Source organism: Marmota marmota, unplaced genomic scaffold (assembly GCF_001458135.2).
Source record: "Marmota marmota marmota unplaced genomic scaffold, marMar, whole genome shotgun sequence".
Classification (NCBI taxonomy): domain Eukaryota; kingdom Metazoa; phylum Chordata; class Mammalia; order Rodentia; family Sciuridae; genus Marmota; species Marmota marmota.
The window spans coordinates 12305415-12320754 of record NW_026000222.1 but is presented as its reverse complement, the minus strand read 5'-3'; the positions used below and the strand labels follow the sequence as shown (position 1 = coordinate 12320754).

Here is a 15340-nt window from a genome sequence, read left to right as displayed (position 1 = left end):
TATATATATATATATATATATAAATTACAACAAATCACAGCAGGCACACTGTATGTAATTTCCATACAGATCAATAATAGAATAGTTTTGGTCCTCTAGAAGCCCCTGTGTCCCTTCCCAGTTGCACTGTACACAAACATACCCCAGGTTAATCACTATCCTGTTCTTAAGGACCATAATTTCCTTGGTCTCATGTATGTTTTTTATCCATAGGTAGGCACCTCTAAACAATACATTGCATTGCCTGTTTTGAAATGAAATCATTCTACACATCTCATCCCTGTTGTTGCTTTTGCTCTGGGTTGTGTGACATTTTCACTGTTGGGCAATGTTCCATTTTTGTGAATATCTTCTGAGACCTGGGAATAGCAGGGAAGGCCCTGGTGTTGAGGGAGTCCTCTTGGGATGCATGAGACTTAACCCACCTCTCCAAATGCAACTCTTTTCTTTCGATAACTTTTTATATCTAGGCATCCTGAGTATAGAGATGTATAGAAGGATAATTCCTGCCCTCAGAAAGCATAAAAATGAGTGGGAGAAACACACCTAAACCAAAAGCTACATTGCAATGCTACATGGCAATTGAATGAATAATAGAAGAACATCCACGGCTGTCTTGGGTCAAGGAAGGCTCCCAGAGAGAGTGACCCTTGGAGTATTGACTGACAGTCAAGTGGAAAAGAAACAAACAAAACCCCAAAAGGCATGTCAGGCAGGGAAATAGTATGTGAAACATGAGAGAAACACTTTGAACATAAAATGGCAAAGAATTACAAGTTCTTAGGGGTGTGGCTGCTAGGGAGACCAAGAGGGACCCACCTGGCAGAGGGCTGCCCTTGAACACCAGACCGAACTGCAAGCTTAATGCTGCATGAGGTGCTCAAAGCTGGGGGGTGGCCTGCTGGGCTCTGACCATGGCAAATGTAACATCATTAAAATCTTGTCAGTTCATCTGAAACTGAACAATTTTCTACATTTTAAATCATCAGATTTTCTCAGAAGTTGTTAAGTCTGGTCATTAGATATTTCTAAAGACTTGCTCATGGCTTGATCTGAGTCTTGAAACTAATCATTATCTATCCTGACTTTCCAGTGGAAAATCGAAACTCTTAACTTAAACATAATGATCACCACTTTTATGAATCACAAAGGGAGACAACACTTTCTGGGTTTGGATCAGCATATGGGAACTGCAACAGGAAGCAGCACTGTCTGATTTGAACTGTGAAATATTTTGCTAGGTAGTAGGGTCCCTGGTGTTACAGAGTCCAATGCAGAAGACACTGCCTGGCGAGAATAAGTCCAGAAGCACCCACGTCCTTTAAAGACTCAGGCGAGATAAAGCCTCATCATCCACTTTCATTTTGTACATTATAAGAGGGAGGAATGTCTCAATTCAGAGCTTTTGATTGTTATTTTACTTGAAATAAAGAACAGAGATTGAGCTAGATTTAGGAAAGAGAAAACTGAATAACCCCAATCATTAAAAAAAATGGGGTTTTTCAGAGCAATATGTAAGTGACACTGTACATATTGGTAGACTTTCTCAAAACTCATCAGACTTCATAATAAGATGAAGTTTCTCGGTCCTATGAGTAACAAATTGTTTCATCATTATTTACTCTTTTTTTTTAAAGAGAGAGAGAGAGAGAGAGAGAATTTTTAATATTTATTTTTTAGTTTTCGGCAGACACAACATCTTTGTTTGTATATGGTGCTGAGGATCGAACCTGGGCCAGGCGAGCGCGCTACCGCTTGAGCCACATCCCCAGCCCCATTATTTACTCTTTAAGTGGTATTTTTAGCTGCCAAATATTTCAAACAAAGAGAATAAAATTAAAATAGCTATGTATACATAAGCCAGATTTAAGAAGACTTGAACAAATGGAAAGTATGCCTATGTTTTTGGTCAGGAAAATGAACATCATAAATAGGTCAGTTCCCCCCTATAAAGATAATGTATTCTCAGTGATAATATCAATGTTTATTATTGTTAATTAGTCAAGTTGATCTAAAAATATTTTATGAGGGAGATCAATGAACTAGGAAGGCCTAAAAAATTCATAAAACAAGAATAATGTGGAAGGACTAGCCCACCCTGTATTAAAGGTTATTAAAAAGCTGCAGTAAATACAATTGTGTTCATCTTTGTTTTTACCAAATCAGCAGCATCATCATGCCCTAAACCATATATCCCAATGTCCTTGATATGTGAGTGAAATTAAAACCCTGATTTGTTTGTCACCTTGTTCCATTTATCTAGTGCTGCACAATAAGGCACCCTAAATTTAGTGGCTTAAACCAATCAGCAGTCATTGATTTGGATCAAAGCTCTGCAATTTGGTCAGGACTCAGCAAGCGTCCTTCCTCTTGTTCCCTGTGGTGTCATCTGGAGCACGCTAAAGGGAGGTTGACAGTATTGTATAGCTGACCTACTGTGTATCTAGCAATCAATGCTGGCTATTGGCAGGGGCTTCCCCTGGAGCTGTTTGCCAGAACCTTACCGGTGGCCTCTCCTGTGTTTGCTTGCTTCTCACAGTGTGGACAATGGACTGTATTATTGACACGAGCAGTTTACTGCAATCTAATTGTCATTTCTGTGCATTATCTGTCTGTTCTCTCAATTTGATTGTTACTAAGAATATTATTGGGGCTGGGCACAGTGGCACATGCCTGTAATCCCAGCGACTTAGGAGGCAGAAGCAGGAGGATCACAAGTTCAAAGCCAACCTTAGCAATTTAGTGAGGTGCTAAGCAACTCAGTGAGACCCTCTCTCTAAATAAAATAAAAATAGGCTGGGAACGTGGCTCAGTGTTCGAGTGCCCTTGAGTCCAATCCCTGGTACACCCCCTAACCCTCCCCCACTCCCGGGGCCAAAAGAATATCATTAGGATGGATTCGCCTTTATTTATCCCACTTGGTACTTGACATGCTTCTTCAGACCAAGAATTTTTCATCAAAGTATTTATTTCCTTAGTTATTTTCTTCTCATTATCTCCATCTTCTCATTTTGGAGTTATCATGTCTCTTAATCTCTTCTTTACCTTTCCAGTCTCCTTGTCTCTCTGTGATACATTCTGGGTATTTTCCAAAGACCTTTTTTCTAGTTGACTAATTAGTTCTTCAGCCATCTCTACTCTTTGATGTATTCATCTATTCAGCTTTTCATTTTATTGACTTCACATTTCATTTTTAGAAATTGCATGTAGTTTGAATATTTCCATATTTTCTTCCTTCATTATGTTTTCTATTTCTTCATTCATTTCCTCAAAGATTTTGAGAATGCTTTGTTAAGAGTTTCTGTAGAAGTTTTCTAATATCTCAAATTCCTGGGGTGCTAACTCACATTTTTGTGGTAATGACTGATTTTCCTCATGCTAGATTGTTTCTTCAGATGGTTTAAGATATTCATATTATGAGCTGTTTTTAGCATGGGGATGGATTATGAAAACAGTCCCTCAGAGGGTTTTTTTTTTTTAATGTCATCTGCCACAGGTTCTATGATTTTTATTTTCTCACCTTCTGATTCTTTACACCTATCACATAGTGCAAATTTGAGTTGCAAACCTGTACATAGGAATTTGATTTCCCTAGGAGCCTCTTTTCCCTATTCAGAGTGCTAGCTAGAAGTCAAGCTTTACTTTTGCTTCCCTAGGCCAGTAGTAGAATTTTTATAGTTTCCTTTTTTGGAAATAGATAGCTTTTTCAGGGTCCTGAATTTCTGCTTAGATCTCAGTTCAATTCTCCATTCCCAGGTAGGAACAAGACCACATGTCCTCTCTGTGAGGGAAAGCTGAATCCACTAGACCACTAGATAGGCCTGTATCTACTCTACAAGCCTGGGCCTTCTTTGGGTCACCTGGCTCGTTGATTGTGCTAGCCAAGTTTCCTTTTTATTTCTAATACCTGGTATTTTCCTTCCTTTATTTTGAGCTTGGATAAGCATTAAAAATATATATCATGTTTTAATCAGCATTTTTTTTCTTTTTGTATTGGAGTGGAAGAAGGATTGAGTCAGCTAACCTCTGCCATGTTGTCAGAAGTTAATGTCGTTAACAATTTTAATATGTCTTCAAAGTAATGTCCTTAGAGAATCTGCACCACAATCACCCTGACTGTTCATTGAAAATGTAGGTTCTTGGGTTTCATCTATGTTTTCTTGAATTAAAATCTGTGGAAATGGCGCTGGAGAATATTCGTTTTAAATAAGGACTTTAAAAAAGCAAATGTAGCAAAGTTGCAGGATACAAGATCCATATAGAGGAAATCTATTTCTACACACTAACAATGAACACTGGGAAATTGGAATTTTTTATATATATATATATATATAAATATTTATATTTATATATATAATTTTATATTTATATATATTTATATATAATTCCAAATATATATATTTGATATATGTACATATATATAATTTATATGTATATATTTATATATATAAAATTTTCAATAGCATTAGAAGTATGAAGTGCTTAGAGATAAATGTGACGAGATGTATGCAAAACATACAACACAAAAACTTCAAAGTATTGGTGAGAAAAATTAAAGACCTAAACAGAAAACAGAACGTTGACCGTTGGTTGGTAAATTCAATATTTCTAAAATGTTTTTTTTTCCCCAAATTTATTATATATTTAATGTGATTAAAATTAAAATCCCAGATGCTTTTTAAAATAGAACATTGTCAAGCTAATTCTAAAATTCCTGTGGAAATGCAGAGAACCTAGATTAGCTAAACAATGTTTGAAAAAAAATGATAAAATTGGAGAGTTACTATTACCTGATTTTGAGACAATTTTTAAGATACAGCTAATCCAGGATGATATCCCCATCCAAAATTTTTAACTTAATCACCCCTCTTGCTATATAAAGTGGTATTTGCAGATTCAGGTATTAGGATGTACATATCTTTGGGTACCATGATTCAGTCTTTTAAGATCCCATTGGAGAGTTCCAGTTGTTTCACCTCCTTGAATACATACACCACCTTTCCTCATGATATTTAGCATCTGCTGTCATATGTCAAATTCACACATATGAGTACATCTATTCTAAGTTTTCTGTTCTGTTCCCTTTGCCATTTTGCCCTTTCTTCCCCCAAACTATACTACCTTATTGCAATAGCTTTATACCAGACTTTAGCGTATGAAGGGCAAGTCTCCAATGTTTTCTTCTTCAGAAGAGTCTTTATTATTTGACCTTTGATTTTACATTTAAATTTTAGAATGTCCTGGGCTTTTGTCTAGCAGAATAGTGAATTTAAAGATATAGATCATTTGGGAAAAAAATCAGCATCATTATGATATTGAGTCTTCCTTTTCAATGCTGTAAATCTAGTTTTTCATTTATTTAAGTTTTGTGAACATCTTTCTATAAAGTTTTACAATTTTCTTATTAAGGGTCTTAGGTATATTTTGTTGATTTATTCCTAGGTACTTTCTATTTTTGTTGCTATTATAAATAGTATCTTGAAAATTAAATTTTTCTAACTGTTGCTGAGTGTAGAAATGCAGTTGATTTTGTATACTAATTTGGTAACTCTTAATGTTATTCTGTCTTATTTTTTTTTGAGAGAGAGAGAGAGAATTTTTTAATATTTATTTTTTAGTTTTTGGTGGACACAACATCTTTATTTTATTTTTTTTATGTGGTGCTAAGGATCGCACCCAGTGCCCCGCGCATGCCAGGTGAGTGCGCTACCACTTGAGCTATGTCCCAAGCCCAGTCTTATTAATTTTTAAAAAGTGTTTACAGAGTCTTTTGGATTTTTCAAGTAGTCAGTATTAATCTGTGTAAATAATGGCAGTTTGTTCTTCCTGTTGCTACTCTTCACCCCCATTTTTCTTATCTCACTACTCAGGAATAAGTATAATATGGAATAGCTAAGACATCTGTTCAGGCTGCTGTAACAAAATACCATAGACCAGGTGCTTTATGAACAACAGAAATTTGTTTCTCATAGTCCAGGAGGCTGGAAAGTCCAAGATAAGGTGCTACCAGATTTAGCACCTGGTGAGGGTCCATTCCTCATACCACTTGCTATAGTTTGGATTTTAAATGTTCCCCCAAAGGCCTATGTGTTAAAGGCTTGGTTACCAACCTGTGATACCATTAAGAGGTGGTCGAATCTTTAGAAGACAGGGTCTAGTGAAAGGAAGATTGCCTCTGGCTTGCTCTTAAAGAAGATATTGGGACTCCCACTCCTCTTCCTCCTCCTTTTCCTCCTCCTCTTCCTCCTCCTCTTCCTCCTCCTCCTCCTTCTTTTTCTCCCCCCTCTCTCTGCTTCCCAGACACCATGAGGTAACAGGTGTCCTCTAATATGTGCTCCACCACACTGTACTGTGCTGCCACAGGCCCAAGCAACAGGGCCAAGCAACCATGGACCAAAACCATCAGCCAAATAAACCCTTTCTCTCTTAAAAGTTGCTTCTGTTCAGATTTGTTACACACCTACTTACTGGTTTCTCTTCGGAGGCCTGATGGAGGGGTTTGGACAAGCTCCTTCCTGTCTCCTTTAGAAGGCTCTAATCCTCCTGTTCATGAGGGCTCCACCCTCATTATAATCACTTTCCAACACCCCGCTTCTTAACACCATCACTTGGAGATGGAGGGTTTGAATATGAGAATTCAGCAAGGGGTAGTGGGTAGAACACAAACAGACCACAGCAGACGGCAAATTTTCAAAAGCCCATGGTTTTCATTTTCTGGTATTTACTGCATTAATCTCTATTGCATTCAGCAATTTCAGGCTTATTAAAGGGGTTCTGTAGTGCATTGCTCTCCTTCTCATGTGTGAAACCAGGACACTGTAATCATAGATGAGAAATTGCTTTATTTTAAAAAATACTTTAATATTTGGCTCCTTTAATAAGGAATCTGTCCTTGAAGCCTACTAGCTCCTTCATGTTTATCTCTCTTGCTGCCTTTTGCCAAGACCAAAAAAAAATCTGCTTAAAAAATCTTGTGGAAAAGTAACATTTATAATATGACCCTAAGTTCAGATAAACTTTTAGAAATGCAAGACTGGTTCTTACTTGTACTCCCGTTCTGTGCTGGCTGAGGGAAGAAGCTAGCTACAAATAAGACAAGCTCCTTTGAAGTAATTAATAATTCCCAAAGAAACATTGGCCCACTGCTTTATTATAACACATCTCCACTTTTTAAAGGAAGGCAGTCAAGGTAACAGATGGAGAAGGTTTTGGGCCTGACAGTTATAAATAGTCCTGCAGTTGATTCCATGATATATTTGCAATTTTCTTTCTTTGCCATTCTGAAAGCTGGAGATCTCTCTCTCTCTCTCTCTCTCTCTCTCTCTCTCTCTCTCTCTCTCTCTTTCTCTCTCTCTCCCCCTCTCTCCCTCTCTCGCTCTCTCATAGTGTTCTTTGTTATTTATTTATTTATTCTCATTTCTTTTTTTAAATTTATTGATTTTTTAAAAAAATAAATGATAGCGGAACACATTACAATTCTTATTACATCTATACAGCACAATTTTTCATATCTCTGGTTGATCTCAACCAAGGAGTACACATTATTGCCATTAGATTAGAACTCTAGCACAGTGGAGTAGGTGACAGTGTTTGGGTCCTCTGGAAACTTTGTTTTTATTCTAGAGTATTGTCACTAACACCAGGAATCTCTTTTCCAGGGAACCCTGTGACTAAGTCAGCTATCCCAAATATTGCTAGGATTCCTCTTGTTTCTTATAATCAAAGCAATACTCACTTAATGACACTATGTTGCCAAGGGACAAAAGGACACTATTCCTGTCTTGGATGTCATGGGTAGAAGATAAACCAGCTAAATAGCAACAGAAGATAGTAGGAGATAAAACACCACCCAGCATTATAATGTTGATAATAAATTAGAAACACCACTTGGTGTTTCTAAGTGTATTTCCCATAATACTGAAAATTATACCTAAGAGAGCATCAAAAGAATTTTGAATGTTCAGAAATTATATACAGAGCAAATATACTCCTTTTCCTTAAATAACTTGAAACTTAAATGGTAGAAATTTAAGGAAAACCATCAAACTATCAAGTATTTTCAAGAAGACTGTTATCTCCACTGCTGGGAAGGATATGGAGACAGGAACCCCTGATGTTGGTGGGCACTTAGTACAACCATTCAGGAGGGCAATACGGCTGTAACTGTCAAAATGTCAAGCATGCATCCCTTTGTTCTAGAAATCCTTTTTCTAATAATGGTGGGCTGGGTTGTTTGGATTAACTGTCTTGCTAAGAACAATGAGGAAATCAAAGCCAAATATTTAAAATCTGTTTTAAAGGCAAAGGATGATAACAAGAATCCTGGGGCCAATATCCAGAAGAAAATCAAGACAATCAGACTTTGAGGACTTTATTATTAAAGACACTGGGGTAGAAACTTAGAGAGACTGAAAAGTTGGCTTAAGGGAGAAAGTTTAGACATCCAAGGGATGGCCAAGGAGGAAGGACCCTGGGACCCACCCAGTAGGAGCTGAAAATGGTCCAGCCCTCATCAAGACTGAAGCTTGGTTTTGAACCATTTTTCACCTACTGACTTGGTTGATTGAGACAATTCTTCATTGAGCTTCCAAAAAAATAATAAATCCCTAATGTTCTAAGGCATCTACTATTTGTATGGAATTAGGTCCTGTCTTTATATCAAGGATCATATTTGCTATATACCTTTCTTTGGAGAATTAAAAGTCACTCAAATGATATGCTGCATGGATTAATTCTCTAGTAAAATCTTAGTTGAGAACAGTTAAATTAGATTTTCTGGGATTGTAAATGTTTCCTAGTCACCAGTCAGAAACTAGAGGGAGATAGATATCTTGTCAGAGCTTCAAATTATTTCTATAATTTTTATAGACCCTAATTAGCATTCAGTCAATAAATAGACAAGCATATGAGGAGGTAAGATAATGTGATACAAAACTAAGATAAACAATAGGCACAAACCTACAAAGAATAAGATAATATAATTACATATATAGATTTAAAAAAAAAATTATCAGACAAAAGTAGGCACAGACCTGAAAACCATTTTTAAAATCTAATGGAAAGTCTAGAACTAATAAGTTATAATAACAAAATAAGAACTTAGTGGATGAATCTGACAGCCTATTAGGTATAGCCAGAGATAGCTTTCTTTATAAAATAGAAGTCAGAGAAATCAAAAGAAAATATCTAAAATACTAAAGCACGTCGAGACAAAATGCATAAAAGAGAATAAGAGTCTACAGGAATGTGGCCAAAAGGGTGCATGTGTCAGGTGGGATAAGGCAGAGGCAATATTCAAAGAGATAAAGACCAGAAAGTTTCCAAAACTGATGGCAGGCACTTGTCACACAGTCAGGAAGTGCTACAAAGCCTGAGAAGGATGAGTGCAACCATACCTGAAAACACGGAAAAACTGCTGAAAACCAAAACCAAAAGTGAGTCACAGGATAGGACACGTTACCCTGGATGAACAATGAGACTATGAGCTGACTTCTCAGCAGAAACAGTAAATGACAGGGTATTTTCAAAATGATTAAAGAAAATGTAGGAAAAAAAAATTCACAGAGATATATTCAGGGATGGTAATTACACTGCTGGAAACTATTTATACATCAAATTTTTGCAATCCTGTAGTCAATCGTGTAACTATTAAGAAGGGTAAGATAAGTCTTTAGATAATAGAATATTAAGATGTTCCGAATATATGGTGAGACTGCAAATTGGTGCAGCCAATATGGAAAACAGTATGGAGAGTCCTTAGAAAACTGGGAATGGAACCACCTTTTGACCCAGCTATCCCTCTCCTCAGTCTATACCCAAAGGACTTAAAAACTGCATACTACAGGGACACAGCCAAATCAATGTTCATAGCAGCACAATTCATAATAGCTAAACTGTGGAACAAACCAAGATTCCCTTTAGTAGATGAATGGATAAAGAAAGTGTGATATATATATATATACACACACACACACACACACACACACACATACATACACACACACATACACACACATACATACATACATACACATACACACACACACACACACACAATGGAATACTATTCAGCATTAAAAGAGAATAAAATCATAGCATTTTCAGGTAAATGAATGGAGTTGGAGAATGTAATGCCAATCCCCAAAAAACAAATGCTGAATGTTTTCTCTGATATAAGGAGGCTGATTCATAATGGGATTGGGGCGGGGAAGCATGGGAAGATTAGACAATAGAGCAAAGGGGCGGGGAGGGGAAGGGAGGGTGCATGGGGGTAGGAAAGATGGTGGAATGAGATGGACATCGTTACTCTAAGTACATGTATGAAGATATGAATGGTGTGACTCTACTCTGTGTATGACCAAAGACATGAAAAATTGTGCTCTATATGTGTAATATGAATTGTAATGCATTCTGCTGTCATACATAACAAATTAGAATTTAAAAATTTTTAAAAAGAAGTAAAATTAGAAATATGTTCCAAATATATATATTTAAGTGAAAAAATCAGGTTATTATTATAATAACCTTTTTATTATTTAAATGTATTTCAAAATATCATACTCTCTATCCTAATTAAACATTTATTTTTTAATTGATAAATATTTAGCCCTTAACAAATATATTTATAAATATATAAAAATTTACAAATATCGAAAAAATTAAAAAGCAGGTTACCAGATAATATATATATATAGCATATGCTCTTTTTATTTTGTGTTTTTATTTGATAGAAAGTTTGTTCGGTCATATCCTTTTCCCACCACTTATATAGTACTTTTATATAATTAAGCATAGTAAGCATAGAAGTATAGGCACCAAGATGTTAGTAGTGGTTCTCTTTAGAGGATAGAATTATGAGAAGATTTCCATATACTCTATAATTTGTATAAATAATGAACATGTATTATCTAATCATAAAGTTATTTCCATTAAAAAAAAAAGAAAACAAAAATCCACTCAGTTATATGCTTTCTGTTGACCCTGGCTCCATTACAGATGTGTTATAATAGATACTGTTAAGTGCATTCCATTACCTTTGTGTAGAAGAAACTTTGCAAAGTAAGGGTCCAGATGAGACCCTCAGACTCGAGTACGTTGCTTCCCAAATCTAAGGAAGACCAATGTGAGCAGTGTCCCTGGGAGCCCCTTGATGGCTCTCGTTTTATGAGAAGCATTAGTCTGTGGCCACCCTTCTCTGATTTGAACAAATTGCATCTTTTATAAGAAACTTCAGAATCATGTTAAGAATTGGGTTAATTTTTTTAAATTTCATTTTTAATTGACATAATAATTATTCATATGTATGGTTGACAGTGTGACATTTTGGTATGCGTGTACAAGGTGTCGTGATCAAATCTGGGTAATTAGTATATCCATCATTTCAAACATTTATCATTTTTTTGTGTGTTGAGAACATTCAAAATCCTCTCTTCTAGCTATTTTTAAATATACCATAAATTATTGTCAGTTCTAGTCACCCTACTGTGCTACAGAACACTACAATTTAATCCTCCTGCCAAGCTGTATTTTTGTACTGTTAACCAATCCCTCCCTATCCTCTTCCCCCTGCCTTCTCAGCTTCTGATAATCATTATTCTACTCTCTACTTTTATGAGATCCACTTTTTCTGCTTCTGCACGTGAGTGAAAACCTGTGGTATTTGTCTTGCTGTGCCTGGAGATTAAATTTTTTTAATTGTCTTTTTCCTTCTAAAATGTCAGCCTAAATTGCAATATACGCCGTTCCCTAAAGGTGAGACGCCAGCAGTACTCCTGTTTCCTAAAGATAAACCTTCTGTATTGGTTCAATTTCAGTTCCCTCAATGTAGTGCAGGGAGTCAGGACATGTGATTTTTTACCCCAGGTGAGATGTCAAGGGGTAATTTGGGGTGATAAAGCACCATTTGGGGTACCAAGTCTGAATTATTTTTATAGGCCGAGAGATCCGTCTGCCTCTGCGAATCAAAGGGGAAGGAATGGGCCCTAAAATTCACTTCAACTTTGAACTGCTGGATATTGGGAAAGTCTTCATTGGATCTGTACATTGCTATGAGGTGAGCACTACAATCTTTAATGAGACTTCAAATGATACTTAGTTTTAAAAATTTTTTTATTTTGTGTTTTTATTTGATAGAAAGTTTGTTCGGTCACGTCCTTTTCCCACTACTTATTCTCATCCAGACCCCAAAATGCAGACTCCTCTCGCCTCACCCTGTTGAGAGAAGCAACTTTCTCAGCCTCAGCCCCCTTGAACTTCACTAAAAGCTAAAAAGCATCAAGCCATCATTTAATTGGTTTTATCCTCTTCGTTTTGTAGATTTCAAAGGGGGAAACCATAAATACATCTTCCCATCTGTTTAATGCTTGTTCCCTGACAACATAAATCCTCCAGATCAGAGGAGAGAGAACTTTTTACATTTTCTAGAATGTCTTAATGAGGCTAGCTGTTTTCTCAGACAGAATTTTCTCTGAATGCCCTAGTCTCCAATCCATGTTTTAAAAAATAGTCATCATGGTTACTAGAGGAGACCTTCCCTGCTTTGTCTTCCCAACGGAATAGAAAATGGAATTTTACAAGGTGTCGGACTCATGGATACTTCAGGGTCAAAGTCACTCCAATGTCACCTTATCTTTAAATTTATTTCTAAAGCACATTTTTACACTATATCAAACTATAACCATTGAAATTTCTTTTAGAAATTTCCGAAATCATGTATATTTGTATTTAAAGAGGTTATAAATGTAGTTATTTAATGAATGGCAAGTCATGTTCTGTGTGTGTGTGTGTGTGTGTGTGTGTGAGACTTCTAAATTTTCCTTACAAAGCTGTGGAAGACAGGCTTTATTCTGCCTATTTTACACTGAGAAATATAAGGCATAAGGTTATGCCCTCAACAACATGGCTAATAATGTGTGTTGAGATAGTTCTAGTGCTTTGACATTTAGTTAGTCCTCAAAAACCCTACAGAATGGGTTCAATTAGTTCCCACTTTATAGCTGAGTAAGCTGAGGCTTAGGGAAGATTTACTAGTTAAGGTAATGCTGAGTAGATCCAAAACGATGGTTCAGTAGGTGCTCCTCTCCAGTGGATAATCTGGAACCGAGGTTCCTTCCATCTCCTGCTCAGCCATCCCTACTGTGGGCCTACAAGATTCTGGCCTCACCTGTATCGTATCATGCTGGCAGGAGGGGAAAGAGCATACAGGAATGTACATGAGATTTTTATAGGAGGCAACACATGGGACTTTCATTCACATTCCGTTATCCATATGTGACTGTAAAGAGGCTGGGGAATGTGGCCAGGCTGTCAGCAAAAACAAGGAAAGGGGATCAGGAAACAGCAAACCTTGCTGCCAGAGGTCTTAAGTAAGTTGGCCAGTCACACCGCTTGTAAATGTTGTGACCCCCATGTTACCAGTGCCCTCAGTCCTGCTCTGGGAATAGAAGGCCCTTTGCTGGCCTTTCAATCTATCAGGATCTCAGCCTCCCACTCTCTACCCTGGGCAAAATCCAGCCTACAGCCATCTCAGCTCTAAACCCTGCCTAACCTGGTGTGGGCACAGTGTCCTTCATCTCTACATTCTCTAGGGTAATTACAGCCTAAATGGGGTGATGCAAAAGGTAAGCAGAGATGTTAATGTCATGAGGAAATGGAGCATACATAAGAATACGATTTGAATGAAGAAGTCGGTCACAGGAGTGTCAAAAAATGAAAAGTGGTACAGCTATATTCTGCATTGTTCTATGTTGCACTTGAGGGAAGAGTCCCTTAGGTAGAGGGAAAAGGGCAATAGTTCTTATTAATTGGTATTCCTCCTGTAACTCATGCAGTGTGATTTTCCCTTTCATCTTTACAGAAGCCACTCCAAAAAAGGACCTTTAGTTTTGATGCAAAATAGTTAGGGTTTCCCTGAGTGTAATAATAATTTCTTACAAATTTAACAGAAGTGTACTTTAGGCCACTTCTCTCCCCCTGAGCCCGCCTCCCCCACCCTTACCCCCACCCACCCTGCCAGATTTTAGCAGTAAAGCAAATCACAGCCAGCTAAAGTGCTAGGTGAGGAGATGCATCAGATCAGACAGCTCGGAGAGTGGAGCAGTGGCAGGAAAGGACATGGTGAGGTGCGTCTCATGGGAGTGTTTTGCACTCTCTGCGCATTTAATGCTGATGCCTCATTGCGTCTCTCTTTCAATTTATTACATTACCTGCAAGAGACGAATTTGAATAAGTATTGCCCTTAGTCATTGCTGAGCTTAGCAGATATATAAAGAATAAACCGTAACCCCAAGAGAATACACTCTTCCCCAGCGTAATTAAGAAGGAAAACAAATGGGAGATGAAGTTTTATTATAAATGTTCCCTTCTCCCAGGAGTTGGACCACAAAGGTAAGAGTATCACCAGTAATCAAAAGGCCCCAGAATCATGTTCCAAACTATTTCCTGGATTCTGTGTTTATAAATAGGACCTCCTTTATCAAGAGGTAGGAGAATGACATGCAGATTTTTGAAAATGGAGGAATTGTAAACTGTGACTATATAGAAAATCTGGGTAAAAATAGTACTTTTTTAAAAGCTTTTAACCAATAATAATAATAATAATAATAAAGTAAAAAGAAAAGAAACAAAAAGGCAATTTGTACATTTTCTCAGAGAGAACAGGGAGCCTTCAAGTTACCACTAGCATGTGTCTGTCACTTCTTAAGCACAGGTAAATTCTGTATCCATTCTGCTTAGCACTGGGGACACAAATAATAGCCACTATCACTTGCAAGCATTATTTGTCCGGCACTATTCTACAAATTATGCAAATTAATAAATTTAATTTTCTAGCAGTATGAGAAGTTAATAGCACAGATGGAGAAACTGAGGCTCATAGAAGGTAAGGAGATTGTCCAAAGTTACACAGCCAGTAAGTTAATGGCAAGGTTGGGATTTGAACTCGGGCAGTTTGGCTCCAGAGTCTCTGGCCATAATCACTTTTCTATGTGGTCTCATTAAAAGAGCTAAAGGGTGAAGTGCCGCAGTCTGGCTGGGCACACAATCACGAGCCACCACACAGCTTGTAGATTCAAACAGCAACTCTTTATTCCCGAACTCACACCAGCCGTCTACAATCACGTTCTGGGGAAATCCACGTTCTCTCCCAAATTCACGTTCTCTCCCAAATTCACGTTCTCTCCCAAATTCACCTTCACTGGGCTTCTGTCTCCCAAAATATACTGTCTGAATCCCGTGAGAACTCAAGGGGAACTTAGGCAGCAGGATACGCCCTATTCCCAGCAGGAATAATCTTAAACCTTAAACCTGGAACCTAAACTGGGAACGCCCTAAACCCGATTAT

General features: G+C 37.3%; 1 protein-coding gene across 2 annotated transcripts in view; it reads left to right on the top strand.

Moving 5' to 3' along the window:
* Hydin (HYDIN axonemal central pair apparatus protein) overlaps positions 1-15340 on the top strand; it is a 380287-nt gene that overhangs the window by 137305 nt on the left and 227642 nt on the right. For both annotated transcript variants that reach the window (XM_048792466.1, XM_048792467.1), the window contains one exon: positions 11934-12052. In XM_048792466.1, coding sequence (XP_048648423.1) covers positions 11934-12052 — 119 coding nt within the window. The remainder of the gene's footprint in view (positions 1-11933; positions 12053-15340) is intronic.